General features: G+C 40.4%; 3 protein-coding genes across 3 annotated transcripts; all 3 read left to right on the forward strand.

Annotated features, from left to right (window-relative positions):
* Window positions 1–115: 115 nt before the first annotated feature.
* On the forward strand, window positions 116–8,947 carry ercc5 (excision repair cross-complementation group 5). Its single transcript, XM_086026730.1, has 15 exons — window positions 116–268; window positions 392–567; window positions 645–760; window positions 897–998; window positions 2,027–2,081; window positions 2,246–2,392; window positions 2,471–2,675; window positions 3,693–4,586; window positions 4,662–4,900; window positions 5,295–5,414; window positions 5,583–5,796; window positions 7,041–7,185; window positions 7,820–8,020; window positions 8,098–8,182; window positions 8,336–8,947. Exons 1-15 carry the CDS (start codon window positions 181–183, stop codon window positions 8,837–8,839), a joined length of 3,291 nt encoding a protein of 1,096 aa, XP_085882856.1. The 5' UTR covers window positions 116–180; the 3' UTR covers window positions 8,840–8,947.
* Window positions 8,948–9,596: 649 nt separating this feature from the next.
* On the forward strand, window positions 9,597–14,844 carry mettl21e (methyltransferase like 21e). Its single transcript, XM_086025472.1, has 5 exons — window positions 9,597–9,642; window positions 12,524–12,684; window positions 12,773–12,890; window positions 12,975–13,072; window positions 14,200–14,844. The coding sequence occupies exons 1-5, from the start codon at window positions 9,597–9,599 to the stop codon at window positions 14,524–14,526; spliced, it is 750 nt and encodes a 249-aa protein (XP_085881598.1). The 3' UTR covers window positions 14,527–14,844.
* Window positions 14,845–17,728: 2,884 nt separating this feature from the next.
* On the forward strand, window positions 17,729–20,124 carry mettl21ca (methyltransferase 21C, AARS1 lysine a). The gene is made up of 5 exons (XM_086026071.1): window positions 17,729–17,759; window positions 18,804–18,859; window positions 18,935–19,086; window positions 19,154–19,271; window positions 19,415–20,124. Exons 2-5 carry the CDS (start codon window positions 18,823–18,825, stop codon window positions 19,882–19,884), a joined length of 777 nt encoding a protein of 258 aa, XP_085882197.1. The 5' UTR covers window positions 17,729–17,759; window positions 18,804–18,822; the 3' UTR covers window positions 19,885–20,124.
* The last annotated feature ends 771 nt before the right edge of the window (window positions 20,125–20,895 follow it).

A 20,895-nucleotide genomic window follows, 5' to 3' on the forward strand; every position in this document is an offset into this window, starting at 1 on the left:
ACCTACCATTTAATTTGGTATACACTTGTTATCCTTGGCCTGACAGTTTACACCAGGGGCAAAAAACAAAATATTTAGACGGAACGTTTGTGCTCCTCACTGGTTTCTCGACGGACGGAACCGTCTGTGTGGTTATTGTATACATTGTAACAACCTTATTATGCTGTTTTAAATTAGGCTATGGGAGTGCACGGGCTTTGGAGACTGCTGGAGAGCACAGGGAAACCCATTAATCCAGAGACTCTGGAGGGTAAAATTCTTGCTGTTGGTATCCAAACTTGAGGGATCTCATTACCTGTTCCATCTCAACACTTCACCCGCCTATCTTCCAGTTATCTTGTCGTTCTGAACTCTGCTCTCTCAAACATGAACCTTAACCTGGCACCAACAGATATCAGTATATGGCTGAATCAGGCCGTGAAGGGGGTCCGTGACCGTGAAGGCAACAGTGTCCACAACGCCCACCTTCTCACTCTCTTCCACCGCATCTGCAAGCTGCTGTTTTTCCGCATCAGGCCAGTGTTTGTCTTTGATGGCGATGCTCCATTGCTGAAGAAACAAACTCTGGTCGGTCCACACTTTGGATTCCTTAGTAGTGGACGCTGTTGCACACCATATGTTTTCTTTTGTTGGTTTTTCCTTAGGCCTTGAGGAGGGAAAGGAAGGAAGAGTTGAACCAAGAGTCCAAAAAGACTAATGAGAAACTCCTCAAGACATTCCTGAAGAGGCAAGCTATCAAAGCTGTGCTCGGGGGTGACAGGTACGCATCATAGACGGGTCCCCTTTTTATTTTATTTCTTTATTTTTTATTCTTATTTTCTTACAAGTATCAAGGCCAAACAGCTGAATCAATGAAAAGACACTTAAGGTGGAAACGTTTTTTTAAAAATCTCCAGTAAGGATCCGCTACCCAGCCTATCCAGTGTCAAGCGAAATGAGGTCGATGACATGTACATTCTACCAGCCTTGCCACAGAAAGATGAGGAACAGAAAAGCAGGTCAGACGCCCAAAATGCTGTTTTGTTATTTAAAGATGTGCACCGATGAATTGACAAATAACTGAACAATAAACAATAAATGATAATTATTTGTGATAATTGTTGAATCGGTTTTTAAATTCAAAAATTGTCAAAATGCTCAGAATTTCGGCTTATTAACAGTAAATGCCATCCAATTTTTGAAGCTCTCCATTAAAGTGGATTGATTATCTTTGTGTTGAATCAAAATAAAATAATTCCTTTAACTTTGTAAAACAGTAATCAACATTTTATTTCCTATTTTCTGACATTTTTCGGACCAAACAGCTAACCAGCTCGTAATTACGGTAATTTGATTGTGCAATGCCAATTTGAAATGATAATGTTTTTCCATAGAGATGGAAATTTGAAGATGTTTTTCAATCCAATTCATCAATTAATTGACAAGATAATAGATTTATTAGATTTATTAAAATTGTTATTTGTAACCCCAATTATTTAACAATTTCTCACTGCCGCGGGTAAATTGGTAATACTTTCTATGTCTCTTTTGAATATGAATAATTTTAGGAAGTACAGTCCCCCTCTGCATACTCACAGTTGAGCATTTTTTTTTCAATTAATTTTTTTTTTTTTTTCACATTTCGGACGTAGCTCCACTTTTTTTCCAGGAAATTTTTCCTCATTCCCACCCCCACCCCCATTTATTTATGGAAAATGAAACATATATACCATATGTTTATCAGGTTTTTCTGAAGAATTATTTGTAAGAAAAAAAAACGTTTATCTGTTCAATATTTATTTCTCGCTATATGTGGGCTGGGAGAGTCCGTATCGTCCGTGGATTGCGAGGGTCGACTGTACTCTAATTTTCACACACCTGAAAAGCCATTAACAACAATTGTTGTTAGTAGATTAAAATATATATCCTAATGATATTGAGATTCATTTGATGATTTAAGTTTTTTTTTTTCTCAACATTTATATTTAATGGTTTTTGGGTAGTTTTTTTACAAACGGTTATTCAAGCTCATTTATCCTTGTCACAGTTCAGAGGAGGAGCACGAGAGGGAGTCAGAGGATGAGGCTGATGATATTTATCAGGTAAAAAAAGTAAATTTCCTGTGCACCTGTGCTTATGTTGTTTCCATCGGTTGCACATGTCTTCGTAACACATGCATGACGGACAAACACTCAGCCTGACTTTAGTATTTTAATGTGCTCCATAAAGTAACATTGAGTTGAGTAGTATTTACTGTATCCCCTAGGGGGAGGAAATTTATGCCGATCCCAACTCTGTAGACATTAACTCAGAGGAGTTTGCCTGCCTGCCACCTGAAATGAAGCATGAGATCCTCAAAGATATGAAAGAGTTTTCGAAACGGCGTCGAACCCTGTACCACAAACCTCCCGAGGTACCTCAGTCATACCCTTCATGTCTACACTGCTACATAGATACACGCACACCTCCTAACTTCTTAATTCACTCCTAGCTCTCCACAGACTTTTCCCAATACCAGTTGTCCGGATTGCTACACAGGAACAAGCTGAATCAACGTCTGGAGGGAGTGGAAAAAGAGATGAACCAGCGCAGTGCCGGCAGCGCACCGCAGATCTCTGAACAGGACCAGGAGAGTCATGACGTTGAGTCACGTCGTCTTGTTTCTGAAGACAACTCTCACTACATCCTCATTAAAGGCGAGCTCATCAATCATTCAGGAGCATACATGGATTGCAAAAGTTTATGCATTACAAAATGGAGGAGTTTTTAGAGTAAGCATCCTTTATAAATTATAGATTCTCGCTTTGAAAATGTTGGATACACCATCATCCATCCAGATCCGGTATCATACCTTTGTGGAAAAAAACCTTCCTTCACATAATGCTTAGTTTATTTAAAAAAAATATCGTCACTGTCCTGTGAAAAACAAGTATGTCCAATTTTGTAATTTTTAAATATTTTCACGTAAATAAAATGTCTATAATGCAGAAACCCCATTCATGTAAAAATGAAAAAAATAAAAATGGCCATGCTTTTCACAGAACAGCGATGATATATATTATTGTGCTTGTAGTGCATCATACGGCGAGGTTTTTCTAATATTATGACTAATTAACCTCCATCCGTATATTTTCTTTATTGCTTGTCCTCAATAGATTTACTGGTCACAAATGTAATACCGAGCATTATTATACTGTATTGCTAAAGACAATATTTTTAACACAGTATATTGCTTTAATTGATGTCTTTTTACACTTTTTTAGTAGGGATGGGCGAGTATCGATACCAGGTATCGGTAATCGGGTTGATCAGGTAGTTTTGGAGGCTCCCGATACCAGCCACTGATACATAAGGCAAAAAAAAAAACCATTGCGTAAGTACTCGTAAAACACTCGTAAAAAGTGGTATCAAACATCCCTATTCTTTCGCCAATGTCAGTATTTTTATTTTCATGACTACAAAAAGGCTAACTAAACAAAAAAATAATCGTGATGTACAAATCACTTCATTGGTCATTTAAAGGTAGCAGGTGGATTCCAATGCAATTCAGTCAAACCTAACAGGTGATTTGCGCTAGAAAAAAATGCCCAATTTTTTTAATCCTAAAAGATGTGGTTCTTGTACTTCTGTTAGATTTTAAGATAAATGTGCAAATCTATCAATCGTATGCAAATATAACGTGTTTAAACTGTGTTGTGTTTGTTGCTCTACAGGCTCAACTAAAAGTAAAAATCCCTCAGCGAGCCAACCAGCCTCTGCACCCTGGAGCGGGAACGCGCTGGCAGGCTTTATAAAAAGAGTGGTGGACAAACCGGAACCCTTGTGGCGACCAGTTTCCGAAGAAGAAGAGAAAAAGCAAGTTTGTTCGGAACACTGTGAAGCGTCAGTATCTAAACTCGATTCGCCGCCTTCGCCCCGCACAATGAAGGCTATCCAGGCCGCCATGAGTGACAGCTCGGATGTGGAGACGCCGAAGCAGGAAGAGAGCGATGCTAGCGTCTCTCCGCGTACTCTGATCGCCATCCAGCGAGCTCTGGCTGAGGAGGACGATCAAGAGGATGGACTGAAGCATAGGACTCCAAGCATCAGCTCTGCCACTAAGTTGCAAATTGTCATCAGTAGTTCAGAGGAGGAGACGGAACCTAAGGCTAGCGAAGATGTCGAAGAAAAAACAAATGTCAAGGGTGATGCCGCAGGAAAAAATGTACCTGATGATTTGTTAGATATTGGTTCGGATTTGATGGAGGAAGTCATTGGGCAGAGGAATAAAGCATTTCACTTTGCAGCCGCTATTCATGAACTGAAGGAAGGATCCGACGGGCAAAACGTGGGGGAAGAGTCAAGTGAGGCGAGCAAGGAAATGCTCAAAGCTCAACTGGTTGACGCGAGGATGGTGAGTTTCAGTCGGACAAACCCTGACGAGAAAGGTGACTCGGAACAGGGATTGATGTCTGAGAGGGGACAAGCTCGGGTGTCTGAGCAGCTACACGGAAAACCACTCGGGGATGCTCCAAGTCATTTCGAGCTGCCTGAGCAGAATGAATCCACTGCTCTACAGACCAGCCTTGATGTTGAGCCCGGAAGCATTGATGACAGTGAATCAGATGGTAACAGTCAAAGCAGATACATTTCCAATTATTAAAGAACTAAATTAAATAAAAACAACAAATATTTTCTCCTAGAGAGCTTCGTTGAAGTATCAGAGGAGGAAGGTGAAGCTGATGCAGAGGAGGTCCATGAAGACGAGACCGTGCAAGAAGAAAGTCAGGCCAGCGCTGCCACCATGCCAGACGACTCCTTCAAGTTCAACGAAGAGCAAGACAAGGAAACGCAACCTGATGAGGAGGAAGAGTTGGACGAGGGAAAAGAGAAAGCGTCCTGCTCAGCTCCTGCAGTCAATGAATGGGAAGATTTCGATGTGGTAAGCATGCATTGTCTGCCATTCTCATTTGTAAAAGACCCATTTAAAATCACGCACAAATAGCCGATTAACTGGAACCTTTGTGAAAATGAAACCAAAAGTCATTTAGAAATGCATATTGTTTTAGCGATCCTCGCCTCAGTATTAAATTCAGTCCTTCGTTTTTTTTTGACAATGTTTGTTTACAACAGTATTTAACGGGGACCAAAAAGTATCTATCTTTCTTCAACTCTGATGAAGCCGCAACATTTTTAAAAATATATTTATTTTGATATATTTGAACTAGATTGTTTTTTCAAATGATTTTTATGAAGATTTCCCCAAAGTGTTTTTGTATAGAACTGTATGACAACACTCTTGACAACTCATTTAGAGTGTTGCTGTTGTGCTGCAGGATGAGCTGCAGTCTCTTGACAGTTCTCTGCTGGTGGAGCAGAGCAACCTGAAAGAGCAGAAACAGCAGCAGGAGAGGATGGCCAACACCGTCACAGGTCAGATGTACCTGGAGAGCCAGGTGAGTCCAAAAACTCCTCAAAGCAGCATTTTTACAAGCACACTCATTCAAAATAACCCCGAGAAAGATGTTGAGATTTGGTTAAGTCATTGAGATTGTAACTACTTGTGTAACTGTGCAAAAGATTACTTTTCCATAGACTTGGGTTTGTCGTTGTTGTGGCTCCAGGAGCTCCTACGACTGTTCGGGATTCCATTCCTGGTGGCGCCGATGGAGGCCGAGGCGCAGTGCGCCGCACTCGACCGAGCCGACCAAACCAACGGGACTATAACTGACGACTCGGACGTTTGGCTGTTCGGAGGGCGACACGTTTACAAGAACTTTTTCAGCCAAAATAAATATGTGGAGCATTACCAGTACAGTGACCTGCAGAACCAACTGGGTAAGTGGCAATCGTAAGTGGCAATCGTTATGTTTGTGTGTTATGTTTGCACATTTGAAAACCTACAAATGCAAAAAGCATTTCCTTTTATTTGAACATGGACCAGATATATTGTATGGACAGGGACATCTGGTCATCACACATACACAAGGTGAAAATAGTAGTGCTGTCAAGCGATTACATTTTTTTAACTAATTAATCGCAACATTTTCCATAATTGATCGCGATTAATCATATTTTTCAACTACATTTTTTTACCAAGCTTGGAACCGAGATTTACTTGAGACAAATCTTGGAATTAATGTGGAAAAAAAATAAAAGTACATATCTCGATTCAGCGACGTTTCTAATAGCTTTCTTTGATCCTTGAATACGATTCTTTTCCTGTAAAATACAACAGTTCAATGATACACCCCAAAGACGTACAACTAATATCCTATTTGAATTTGGCCTGGCAAAGTGTGCAAACTATTTCAGATTTCTCCAATAAGCCGTCGAGCAACATTTTAAAGTAAAACGACAGGTACTTTAAAGTCCGTCTTTGCGACAGTGACTCTCCTCGAAGTTTGGCTGCACAGTGAGCAGAGGTCAGCTGCTACAGGAAGTAAATGAAACGGAGTTAATTTTTTTTAGTGCGTTAAAAAATTTTAATTAATCCCCACAGTTAACGCTTTAACTTTGACAGCACCAGAAAATAGTCTTAGAAAAGGTTGGATGTGCGACTGTGCTTCCCTCAGCTGTTATTCTTTTTGTATCATTGTTCTTCTTGAGCTATAGCTATCTAAATAGAGTTTATCCAAACGCACAAGAGTTGATGAAAAGGTCTTTACGTGAGCTCTGCCCTCAGTTATTATGAAAACACCCACCTGTGAAAACAGATAACGGCAATATTGTTTTTATACACCTTTCCGATTGACTATACATACAACAGGCGTGCAGATGTAAGAAGAAGTATTATTTTCAGATGTACTGTATATCTACCGCATTTTAAATTCTGTTTTCGTCTCGGTAAGCCGTGTTATTCTTATGACTTTAGGCATGCATTCATTGGAACAAATCAAAATTGTGTTGACAGGGGCAATGAGGACGGAGCCAACTGCTAATCAGATATGTTTACGTCTCGTATATCAGAAACGGGTGTTCATCTTGTTGGCTTGATAGCTGATGTAATGTATACAAATACAGCATCACTTCTTTGTCCTGCCCACTGTCTTCTCTCTCTGCTTTGCTGTCCTCCATCACAGGTTTGGACAGGACCAAACTGATCAACCTGGCTTACCTGCTTGGAAGTGATTACACCGAGGGCGTACCTGGGGTCGGATATGTGACTGGTATGGAAATCCTGAATGAATTCCCTGGACATGGGCTGGAGCCACTAACGCAGTTGAGGTGTGTTTCACTTCTGCAAGCATTTGTAAAGTCCATCACAATCGCTGGAAATTGGCTTATACAAAGTGGTACAAAGAATATGTTCCCAGCAGGCCCACTTGTTGAAACACGGCATTCTGATTAATATTGCATTTGTGGAATATGAGTTAAGCAGCAAAATCCACCCCGTTTTTAGCCATCTCAGGGGGCGGCCATTTTGTCGCTTGTGTCGACTGAAGATGACATCAGAACTGCTCAGGGCTCAGGTAACGACCAATCACGACTCAGCTTGAGAAAACAGATGAGCCGTGATTGGTCGTTACCTGAGCCCTGTTGTGATGTCATTTTCAGTTGACAAAATGGCCGCCCCCAGAGATGGCTGAAAATGAGTGGATTATCTCTTATTCCACAAACACAATATTATCAAAATGCATTGTTTCAACTAGTGGGCTTGCACAGAACATATTCTTGAAAAAAATCATGTTTGGGTTGACTTCCCACTTCAAGGCTTCCTACTATGGTAACCTAATATGTCCAGTCCAATACAGTTGAAACGTTTTGCTAGAACTGGACAGAAAATACTGATGAAACACTAATTATATCTTTCCCTTTCGTTAAACATTACATGAATATGGAAATTGGTCTGTCTTTGTAGGATGTGGTGGTCAGAGGCTCAAGGGAAAAAGCGTTTGACTGCTGATCCTCGGGACACAAAAGTGAAAAAAAAGCTGAGGGAGCTCAAACTTCAGCCTGGATTCCCAAACCCTGCGGTGGCTCAGGCTTACCTGCAGCCCGCTGTGGACGAGTCAGACAGCTCGTTCAGCTGGGGACGCCCTCAACTGGACATGATCAAAGAATATCCTTCCACTCTTGGTCATAATACATAAGAGTGTCGCACAGGACGGTATGTGTTTTCCTTGACCAGCTCTTTACGTTCTGTCAAAGTCGTTTCGGTTGGGCTAGTAGAAAAACAGCGGAGACCCTTCAACCTGTGATCAAGCAACTTAACACACAGCAGGTAACTTGCACCCAAATAATTGTTTGCCTACCTGGGTCACATCAATGTTTAAGTTATTTGGCTCTAGTCAGAGACTTTCTTCTAATAAGTGGTAGTTGATACAAGACCTTTGTATTTCAAGCCTTACATAACGTTTACTCTGTTTTCTTCTAGACTCAGATGCGGATTGACACCTTCTTCCGCATGGAGCAACAAGAAAAGCAGGCGATCCGAAGTCAACGTCTCCGCCGTGCCATCACCTGCATGAAAAGAAAGGAGAACGCAAACGAGGATGTGGAGTCTGACGAGGAAATCGTGTCACCACCCAATTGCAAGAAAGGGAGGACAATAGAACAGGACCAGAAGAAAGCGGAGAATAGAAAAGTGACAGAACGGGACGGCTCTGTGGGCGGAGGCGGGTTTTTGGGTTCGGAGGGAACGGGAGAAACTCTGATTGCATCTCTTCATGATGTGAGCTGCGCTAGCCAGGAGTCACACTTGACAAAGGCCTCCAAGAGTGTATCGCAGCAGATGAGACAGAGCAGCAGCAGCAGCTCTGATGAGGACAGCGAAGGTAATTATGGTAAAGTTGCCATGGTTACTGCTCAATCTGTGTTCAAGGGAAGCATGAGAGGTCGCGGTAATAAAAGCAGGAGAGGAAGAGGACGAGGAAAGTAAATGGGAAATATTTTTATTATTATCAGTGCGTTTTAAAACACTCCACATGCTATTTACTGTGTAATAATTCATTGTTTTATAATAAATGAAATAATATGCATTTACCTGAAACAATTGTGAAGGCTGTTTTTGTATCCAAATATTTCTATATTTGAAATATTCGCTACCAGTGGAACATTTCAACACACATCAAGTCACTTTCCTAGCCGAGAGAGAGTGTCCGAACTGACAAGTACTGTGCAAATTTAAATATTCAATACTTTAGTAATTACGTGACGCCAGCAATTGAGTTGAGACTACTTTTATTTTTTCACCCTCGGCTTCTGTACACTCTTAAAACTGCCTCACAAAACACCCACGTGCATGGTGCAGGTTTTTCATAGACAAAACTGTTTATTTATAAACCTGTAGGCAGAGTTTCATATTGTCTTTATTTTAAACCAGAAAGGTGTCCGATTTACTGCAGCTCAGTTGTCGGACCTGCCAGCTGCTTGTGCCAATCAGCGCCTTGCAGAGTCTGCGAACTGGAAATGCGCCGGGGAGGCCAGATGGGATGTTTGGATAAGAAGTTGGGAAATGCTGGATTTGGTGGTCTGGGGCTGTGTGTAACCTAAAACTAGATGCTATCTCGTGGCCATCCAGAGATTTGGTGCCAGATGGATCTAATCCTGAAGGATTTAACCGTGACCAGAAACCAAAAACGGCTCTCGAATTCTGCACTATTCTGATGTGTGTGATCTTGTGCTCTCATTTGGTCATGGAATCTCAGCAGTGTGAGGAAAGCTTCAAGACCGCAGAGGAAGGTGAGGACATTTTCTGAACACATTTTCTAATTTCAGCAGAGTGCCTTGTTACATTTCTGAAGCGGTGTTAATCAAGAAGCTCTCATGAACTTGACTTCTAGCTTTACACATTAGTTGCATAGGTCGCACCATTTCAAAGATCAAGAAAAGTCGTTGCGTTTATGTAATTACGTGGTTACGTAAGCACAAAATCATAGCATTCAAACTAATGTTTGCCTGTCAAGAAATGTAGTTAAAGTTCTGGTATCGTCACTTCATGTAGTCCCCTGATCTTCAGACCGAACTGGTGTTATGTAACCCAAGTTGTGTGTTAAGTATAGCATTGGCACTGATGCTTAGCAGAGACATACTGTTTATAGGAAAATAAAATGATGAGGATTGCAAGTAAAGTACGGCAATAAATCATCTGTGATCAAATTTCTGTAAATTACTGTAAAGCACACTGTACTTTTGATTGATTTACAGTGGTTGTGCAAATAAAAGGTGTAAAAATAGTAAATAGGTATGCATGGAAGACTATTCTCGTGATGATGTTGGTTGTGGTTTGGTTGGGCTTTAAAGTGAAGTCAACCCAAACATATTTTTTTCAAGAATATGTTCTATGCAGGCCCACCAGTTGACACAAGGCATTCTGATACATATTGTGTCTGTGGGATAAGAGTTAATCCACACGTTTGTAGCCATCTCCGGGGGCGGCCATTTTGTTACTTTTGTCGACTGAAAATGACATCACAGTTGCTCAGGGCTCAGGTAACGACCAATCAGCTCACCTGTTTACTGAAGCTGAGCCATTATTGGTCATTGTCTGAGCCATGAGCAACTGTGATGTCATTTTCAGTCAACAGAAGTGACAAAATGTCCGCCCCCAGAGATGGCTAGATTTTGCTGCTTAACTCATATTCCACAAACGCAATATTCATCTAAATGCTGTGTTTCAACTAGTGGACCTGCATAGAACAGATTCGTGAAAAAAATTTATGTTTCGGTTGACTTCCTCTAATGGATTTCCAGTTGTGGAAACAGCTCATTTGAATTCTCCATCTCCATGAGGCAAATAACTTGAATGTTTATTATATTCTTAATTGTCATATTAGGTGAAAAGATCGTTGTACGATCGGTGATCCAAACTAAATCAGCATCTTAAATTGCCAATAAAAGGGTGAACAGAAGCGCTATAACGGGTCTCACAAACATTTCATTCCTTTTTCTTGACCTTTGCCTTAACCTGTCCTACGCGGGAAGTGTTTGCCATCAAGTCCTGTGACCAAGTGATCATTCCTTCCATGGTACTCAGCTGTTCTTGAGGACAACAACACTCATTAGCTTTGACTGCCAGTTGCTACGTGTTTAGAAGTTTGGAAGATACTGCTTGCGCCACCTGACCAAGAACATGTCAGACATAAACCTGTGCCTGTCCTTTGTGGACCTTGGAGAGGTCTGAGGGTCCAAACTGTGTTAGAAGAGCAGCTGGCCCAAGCATGACTCATTACAACAGGAACAGGAGGCTGAGCATCAATGATGGCTGCAATTTCTGCTATTAAAGCTAATAAACACGTCACGGGTAAGTTTGTCCTTCAGCTAAAAGATCACGGAGTCCAGAATCCTACTGGCAAGACCAAGCATCATTCCCTACTGCCGAAATGGGAGGCATGAGGAGGATTAAAATTCCAAGAGCATCCTTGATCTGAAGGTAGACCTTCCCACTTTTGTGCTTGATGACAAAGTATTCTCAAGTTCTTGCAAACAGTATGCCTCTGTCTGAGCAAATGCTTTGGACTGGCCTTCTCACAGCTATAAACCGCTTTAATGTGTTGATGAAGTTGGTGTCAAAGTATTCCATAGCGTCATTATGAGCAGTACTTGTACTCATACAATTTCCTCTTGCTGCCAACTATTGTGGTGTCTAGAAATGTACATATTGTACTTGCCAGCCTCTAACTAATTTCAAAGCTATCACAGATTTGTTGTAAACATTTGAATTACTGGCCTTTGAGCAGACTTGTGCCAGAGGGTACATTGTTTAGGTTTTAGCTCGTAAAAGTTAGCCAATGGTAAACATTAGTGACCTGCTAATAAACAGATCACATGATATCTGGTTTCTTGAGTCTGGTGAACTACAAAGAGAAGATTGATGATTCCAGGTTCTGAGTTGTAGGTGGATACGTTTACATATTCGTTTAGAAGTAAGATTAGCGATGCAATCTTTAAATTGCAAAGGTTTGGACGTGAACGCCATTTTGGATCTTTAAGACACAACCTTGTAGTCAAAATAAAGAATACTATATCCAGAAGTGTCTTCATTATTCTTCTTTATCTTGACATCATCATCAATTGCTATGTTGGTTTCCACATCAAAGAAATTTACTTCACCATCCAAAAGATTGAGCTGCAAGTTGGACTTTCTGGCCATGAAGAGACAGTAAGATCTTCGAATGTGCAGTACCTAGTTGTTTAGCCCAGAATCGCACTGCTGTGTAATAGGTCATGGTATTATTACCTCATTGAAGACCAGACTTTTTCAGACTCATTGTGAAATAAATACGTCATTGGGATAGAATGAGTTAAGAGGAAAATCAGGTTCTATTACGATCGAATCTGATAACTCAAAAGAAAGTAGTGCTGCACAAAGCTCTGATGTTGGGATTGTGTGCTCTGGACATAATGAACTCTGCAAGATTATTTCCAGCAGAGTCAGTGACTTCAGGTATGCTATACCACAGCAATTGTTTCTTTTGTGTAGACATGTATAATTCCATACTGACAGCTGCTGCCTGTGGTGAAGTTTCAGCCTACTGCTGATTGACAGACTTTAAGGTCCCCGCAACATTTATGGTCAGGCTCTAAACATAATAAACATGCACTTGTAATCGTCTTCCCTAAGGTGACACTGCTGTGGACGAAGAACTTGCCAAAGCCATTTTAGCACGCCAGTTCCACCCGTCTGTCATCGGCCCGGAGACGTGGGAGGGTTACATCTTCTCTGGTTTGGAGATCCGAATTAAAGAATCCACAGACCTCTACGGAGCAGTGCTCTGGCCCTCGGTATATATACAGTACAAAGGACATGTCTCAGATCTGATGATGATGATGAGCTACTGAATTAAGACTGCTTAACACTATCACCATCTAGGCTATGGTGTTGTGTCACTTCCTAGAGACCAACTGTGACAAGTACAACCTGATGGACAAGAGCGTGATAGAACTCGGTGCAGGAACTGGTCTCGTCTCTATCGTTTCGAGTCTTTTAGGTAAAACAAGCTAACTTTGTTCAAATTTATACTTTATTTAATTCAATGTGTTGAAGTCTTTTACCTTTTGTTTTACCTGCTAAGGTGCTAAGGTCACTTCCACAGACCTCCCTGATGTGCTCGGGAACCTCCGGTACAACGTCACATGCAACACAAAAGGACGGTGCAAATACACCCCTGTGGTACGTGCTATACACACGTTATAGTAGATTTGGATTTTTCATTAATTTGATATTTTATTTTGTTTTGACTTTGTTTTTCAGTTTCAGTTGGCTAATTTGTATATATTGTCACTGTCATGAAAAACACTCGTGAATTTTTTTCAATTTTCATTTTTTTTTACGTGAATTGTGTTTCCACGTTACAGACGCATGAACGTAATTTTTTTTTTTTTTTTCAAAAATTGGACACAAGTGTTTTTCACAGGACAGCGACGATATGTACATTTTAGTTACGTTTTTATTAGTTTTACTGTTAGTTTTAGGGACTTTTTGTAATATGCGGTAACCTATATTTCAGTTGGGATGTTAAAACTGTCATGGTTGCGGGACAGAGGACCAAAATGCAGGGAGGCAGGAGAAGCAGGGCGTACTGAAGAAACTATTTATTAACAAAAAAGACAGCATAAATAAGGCCCTGAGAAATCCAAAATTCAAAGAAACACTGGGAAACAAAACACAACACTGGGAGAACCAAAACAACATGACAGTGAAACGATTAGACAAGGACTCAACTAAAAACAGGAACTTAAATACAGGCATACTGACGAGACAACGAGAAACACCTGGACGAGACACACATGGTAAGAGGGAGCTGATTGGCTAACACTACGGGGTGGAATGCACACAGGTGAACACAATCATTGACGAGACAGACGGAAATACTGAGAAAACAAACATTTTAAAAACCCAAACATGACAAAAACAGGCCGCAGTGAGCATTATGTAAAAAAAACAAAAAAAACCCTTCAATTGTTTTTTTTATTCAATTAAGACAGTTGGATAACAATCGACAAATCAAATATAGCAAGTCTACGAGACACGAAAATCACAACAGCCAGCACACTAAAGACACAAATGAACATTTCGACATAAACCCATGTTGCTTTTTTAAAAATGGCGGAGCCCCAAAAATAGCTGTGAAATGAACCCTCATTTAAAAAAAAAAATCATAAAATTTTTACATTACATTATTTTGTTAATAAAAAAAATTAATAGCCTTTGTTATAGAGAGATCAGTTGGCAAGCTAACATTTGCATCATTGACCTTCGATGCATTTCATCGTTCCTTATTTGCATATGATTGGCAGGTTACAGAGCTAGTCTGGGGCCCGGAGGTGGAGCAGAGGTTCCCACAAAGCACGCATTATTTCGACTACATCCTGGCTGCAGATGTGGTGTACGCCCACCCCTACCTGGACCAGCTGTTGGACACGTTCAGCTACCTCTGTCAGGTGAACACACAGATCCTGTGGACCATGCGTTTCCGCCTGGACCCGGAGAACAGCTTTGTGGATCGCTTCAGAGAGCGCTTCCACCTGGAGGAATTGTATGACCTCCCCAGTTTGAGCATTAAACTCTACCGAGCCTGGAGGAGGGACAAGAGGACCAAGGATCAAGAAGATGCTAATGTTTGAGATGCTTGCTTCCTGAATAATTTTATATTGTGTCTTTCTGAGCTTGCTGAACTATTTTCTACTATATCGTTTAGATAATAGCGTTATTCATGGCTGACAGTGCTTTGTTAGGGGTTTGCTGAATCTTCAACAACATATTTGAGGACATTGGATAACATTGCCACTTCTTTACAGATTTGAAATGGAACCAATGGAAAAATAACATGCTCCTTGTTCGGGACAATTTTACACAATACTGGATAAAAGGATTTAAAAAAATTTTTTTATTAATAAAGATCAGATCTAATCAGATTAGCCCTAATGTCATTCTCTGTGCCTCTCTCACCACATAAGTACATTTTAAATAGACAAATTAGAGCTATGTTCTCCTTTTTTTTGTCTCTTTATTGTCTTCATTGCAATACTATAATGTAATGCGGTAATGTAAGGACAGAGTGAAAATCGCTCACAAGTTTTTTTTATTTCCATTCTGTCCATTATTGTAATGTTACAAATGTACCTCTGAACAAATGTTTTTAATATACATTAAGTTGTATTGAATATTATATGTATGTATGTGATACATATGTAGTATTAGTTGGCTATACATATCACACCAATGTAAGGTTTATGCTAAAGCTGGACTAAATGAACAAGATTGGTAATTAGAACATTTTTTATTTTGTTTTGATTTTTATGTATACAACAAAAAACGTTTTACAGGTTGATTGTGAAATTCCCCTCTGAAATGGCATGAAGTCCTCATTAAAAGTTTTGTTCCTGCTTGATGCATGGTCACTTCTTTTGATGACAGACAGATGTTTGAATATTTATACAATATTATACTTTTGTATTTAAAAAAAAAAAAAACAGACATAATTTGATTAGTGTTATGCAGGGGCAGAGCCATGGGTGGGCCTGGGCGTGCACAGGCCCCCCCAGATTGACAGACTGCCCACTCAGTGAGATACATGAAAAATATATATACTTTAAATTTTTTGGTAAATTATTAAATTATTTTTGAATTGGTGTTTCGTTGTGTGCGTGTTTTTTTATTTTATTGAATATTAAGAATGGCATAATTGTGGTTGTCTAAGGAAGATGAATTTTATCATTTCATTTGAATATACGATGTGTCGGGATAGGAGTATTGTGCTCAGTGAGAGAAACATTCAGGCCCACCCTGATTTTTCCAGGCCCACCCATTAGCCACGTTCTGGCTCCGCCCCTGGTGTTCTGTATATTCTACACAAGTCCTTTTTGGTGGCACATTAAATTGAGGTTGACAATTGCTAAACCATATTCACCCTTACGGTGAATATCCTTACATGCTTTTTTACAACCCATCCATCCATTTTCTTTAGCTTTTCCTCTTCAATTTACAGGTCAACTGTAGCCTATGCCAGCCCGGACTGCTTGGTTATCATAAATCCTGGCTTTAAATTGAACATTCTCTCCAGTCTGTGTTAAATTGCATTATGAGGTTTTTGAGTGATACTGCTAGCAAGCCTTTCTTGCAAACACAGATGAAAATGTCATTTGTGTGAGGTTGCGTAATACTATACTGTGTGTCTTTTAATACTAATCTTGTTGCTGCAGAGGTTGAAGGCCAATTTGACAGAGTCATCTTTGCTCATGGGTTGTTCTCAATCCGCACGGTGCCTGTAAGTCCAAAACATCGGCAAGAATCTGGGCAAATGAGGCTGTGGACCTTTCCAACAGGCATCGCTTGACTATTGGGACCTGAATTAAAATATGTACAGCATGATCATTTATGCACCTCCAATGTGTTTGTAATGATTAAATTCAATATCTCTTAAAAAACGTTCACGTATACAAATTGCAAAACAGTCAGTAGTCTTTTTTTTTTCCCCCCCAAGCACCTGTGTTTTTTTTTTTTCTTCTCCCGCTTAGCACCATAAACTATATTTTAAGCAGAGGTAGGTTATGCCTTGGTAACATGAACATGGGCTGGAGAGTTTGATCAACTTGCCAGTTGTATGACATATTAAAGCTGGCACACAATTTATGAATCCCAAATCCCTGAGCATTCTTTGCCTTACGGCCAGGCGATGGGCATGAACCTGGCTGCCGAACAGAGTGCCACAGTAGAACGTCGGATTAAAGCGCAAATGCGTTTTTGATCCGACGAGACCAAAGGGCCGCGTGTCTTTGTCAAAACAAACGCAGTGGCTGGAAGCTATCACAGAGAGCCCCAGAGCACACACACTTTATAAACAACCTCCTGCAGAGCCACACAGCTAATTTGTTGCCTGTCATCAGCTTTCAAAGTCTTATCTCTTTTTTTTTTTTTACCCCATAAAAAGCTGATCCACATCAACAATAAAAGTAGATCAATGACCGAACCACTAATGTATGGATGGGTTTCTGTATTTGGGAAGTAAATGGATTCAAAGTAATTACGCCTGGGTGTGAATTGAACTTAAGGGTCAAAGGTAAAAAAATAAATAAATAAATAAAAAGTCAAAAGTAAGTGAGGGAGTTCTTACAGCTCTAATTGGGGTTTATGTCATAGCAGCGCCCTACTTTTCACCCTCAGGGGGGCTGCCAGTCTGATGTGGTTGCATGCAAGCCTGATCCAGTTACCGTCAATAACTGGTGAAGAAACTGAAGCCAGCACCATATTTCAAGGTGCCTCCACGCTTCCAGTAGAGTTCGGAGGAACTGACCTCCTTTCATCTGCAGTCACGCCGCAAGAAAAAAAACTGCTTTAAAAATGAAATAAACTCCGACTTCATCTTTTAAAAGACTCCTTTGTCACATAAATTCATGTGTTAAAGACTCCTTTGTCACATAAATTTCATGTGTTAACGAGTGTTTGCTAGTATTTTTAGCCAAGTAAGCACATCTGTTGTTGATCTGAAACGTTCAACCAGAAATACCCACGCCACGGTGATCATGCACGCATCGGTCACATTCTATCAAGGAAACGTAGGGGCGCTCCCACAAAGCCCCAGCAGAGAAGACAGGAAGTCGATTCATGGTGGTCTCATGACATACTTGTCATTCTGCCTTACAAATCATCTTTGTGTGTATGTGCATGCATCTCCCGCTGCTTATGTTTATTTATCAGGGCTGCAGTTCTAAAAATACACATGTGCTCTTGTGATGATGATGATGATGATGATGATGATGATGATGGGAGTGTCTACCAGGATGCTCTCTATAACCACCCAGGCAGATATCTCTGGATGCACACAGATTGCAACCTAGAAGTCCTGACACTACAGCAGGTAGGTTAAAGGTCGAAGGTAAGGCGGGATAGAATTGAGCGTACGATGATTACCAGTCGAAAGGTGGCTAAGATCCATGACCAAATAGCTGAAAATGTCTCTCGGAGTCTCATGTGAGCTTCCTTTCATTCGTTCCTATTAGGGCTGTGCAATTAATCAAAATTCAATAACAATTACGATTATTATACTCCACGATTACAAAATTGGCACATACTGTACATTATATCCAACGAACTGTTTGTTTTCACAAGGAAATCATACTTGAATGAATGAATTTGTACATTTGCACCTTTTTTTAAATTTATTTTGTAACAACTAATTTTATCAATTTTGTTTGGTCCAAAAGGAACTTACATAATTATAGTATTTTAAAGAAATGTATTTGTCTTTATAATTTTTACATTTAACCAGTTTCTTGTTTTGTACCAAAAATATAAATGACCATTTGAATAATCGTGATTTCAATTCTTACCAAAATGATCGTGATTATTTTTTTTTTTCATAATTGAGCAGCCTTAATTCATATATTTGATTTTGTTCTATAAAAATGTCAAACTGTACCTGTATATAGACAATGACAAAATGGATATCGAAATACAGAAATATACGCGCGGCGGGGGGCTAAAACACTTACTTAAGTCGAAACAACTTTACAATATAAATTATTGACATTTACGGCAACAACGTTAGCTAGCACAACAAAGCAGGCACATTTGCTCTCAAAAGAGTTTGCGGAGTCATTTTTACTTTTACCTTCACGTCGGTGGTAGAGTTCTGTAAACGTTTATTTCTTTTTTGTGAAATGCGGGAAAGACAATTTTCACATCAGCAAAACTTAAAATATTCAGTTGAATTGACCAACTTGAAATTTTAGCAGTTCACCCAACTTTAATTTACAGTGTAATTATACAACTGTTTTATGGTGTGTTGCCTCCTATACTATGTACTGTCTTTTTCATTTCTATCTATTCTATTTCTACCACCCATCTATCCTTACGGTTGTCAAAGATTGGAGTGCATTTCATATGGATACTTTGTCAACAGAGTGAGGTGAACTGTAGTGATGATGGAGGAAGATGACACGCAAACTGAGGAGATGGGTAAGAGATAGTGTCACAGGCTAACATGTGGAACGAGGCCACCTGTATGACATGTTCTTCCTTTGCGTCATACAGAGGAGTCACGCACTGACGTCCACACACAGCAAAAACAAGGGTGGAGCCCATGTTTCTTCTTTAGGACGGATCGAGAAATGTATAATTACGTCGGGCAGGAGATCGTTATCCAGGAAGGTTTTGACTCCTATGCGGGAATGATATGGCCTGCGGTGAGTCTTACTTGGATTCTTCCTGAATGTGAGACTTTTGCATGAATGTCATGTGCGCTGCGCCCAGGCTTTGGCTCTCAGTCAGTACCTGGACTCTCATCGGAGCCAGCTAAATCTCATGGACAAAGCTGTACTGGAGATCGGTGCAGGTACCGGCCTGCTGTCCATTGTGGCCTCGCTCCTCGGTAGGTGAGACACACCCAATGCACTTGTGTGGATATGTCACATTTCATGATGTCCTATGTCAGGGATTTTTTTTTTAATTTTTTTTTTTTTTTAATTTTACAATATTCAATCTTCCAAGAAAAATGTCCTATGTGGTCTACAGGGGCCTGGGTGACCGCCACTGACCTTCCAGATGCTCTGGGCAACCTGCGATACAACCTGAGCAAAAACACCAGGGGACGTTGCAGACACACACCCCAGGTGGCCCCTCTGCACTGGGGCTACGACCTGGAGAGCACGTACCCCACGTCGGTCTATCGCTATGACTACATCCTGGCAGCTGATGTGGTCTACCACCATGATTTCCTGGATGAGCTTCTGGCCACCATGAAGCACTTCTGCAAGCCAGGGACTACCTTGATCTTGGCCAACAAGCTCAGAGTGGAGTCTGACCATACGTTTCTGGGCAAATTCAAGAGTGCCTTTAACACACGGCTGCTGGAGGAAGACGAATCATTAACTATCTTAATGGCCACGTGCAGAGAAGGTCAGGAGAGAGAAGACATCCAGGATCTTCATAGAGGAAAGGAGCTCGGGGAGGGAATGATCAGCGAAGGAGGAGAGGGAGACTGAGTCCTTGGGACAGAATAAAACAAGAACAATGGACTGTGCAAATGTAAGAAAAACAGAGGGGAATGTAAGAAGAATGATGTACTGAGTCATGTGTTAGATTGTTCATGATTAGGCTTGTTAGCTTTGCAGGTTTAGCTTTATATTATATAAAAACAGGGGGGAATGTAAGAATAATAATGTATTTTATTATTCATGTGTTGGATTTTTCATAATTAAACTTGTTAGCTTTGTAGGTTTAGCTTTATATTATATAAAAACGGGGGGAATGTAAAAATAATAATGTATTTTATTATTCATGTGTTGGATTTTTCATAATTAAGCTTGTTAGCTTTGTAGGTTTAGCTTTATATTATATAAAAACAGGGGGGGAATGTAAGAATAATAATGTATTTTATTATTCATGTGTTAGATTCTTGTGGACAAGTCCTGTTAGCTTTATTAGCTTGTGGGTTTAGCTTTAGCTTTTTCCAAATCTACACCCAACTTGCTTGATGTGCTTTGCTTCCACGTATGTATGCTAATGGCTCACACACCACACAAACACACGCACAGTTGACACAAGACAAAATGGCTGCCCCTGGAGATGGCTAAAAATGAGTGGATTAACACTTAATCCACAAACGCAATATTTATCAGAATGCCCTGCTTCAACTAGTGGGCTTGCAAAGAACATATTCTTGAAAAAGATATGTTTGCGTTGACTTCCCTTTTAAGGCAAACATATATTCAGGTTAAATACGAGAAATTCGGCCACTATAATAATGATAATTTTTGACTGACCCTGTCCAAAAAGTAGTGGGGGAGGCACCTGCAGCAGCAGCGCGCCGACTCCACATCTGAGCCTCGATACGACAACATCCTGGCAGCAGACATGGTCTACCATCATGCCTACCTGGCTGAGCTATTGGCCACCATGAAGCACTTCTGTCAGCAAGGAATGAGCATGATCTGGGCCAAACAAGGTCCGGCTGGAGCCTGGCCTCTCGTTTATGGGCAACTTTAAGGACGCCT

The sequence above is a fragment of the Filicampus tigris genome, chromosome 3 (genome assembly GCF_054856515.1).
Source record: "Filicampus tigris isolate MCC_2025a chromosome 3, RoL_Ftig_1.0, whole genome shotgun sequence".
Lineage (NCBI taxonomy): Eukaryota > Metazoa > Chordata > Actinopteri > Syngnathiformes > Syngnathidae > Filicampus > Filicampus tigris.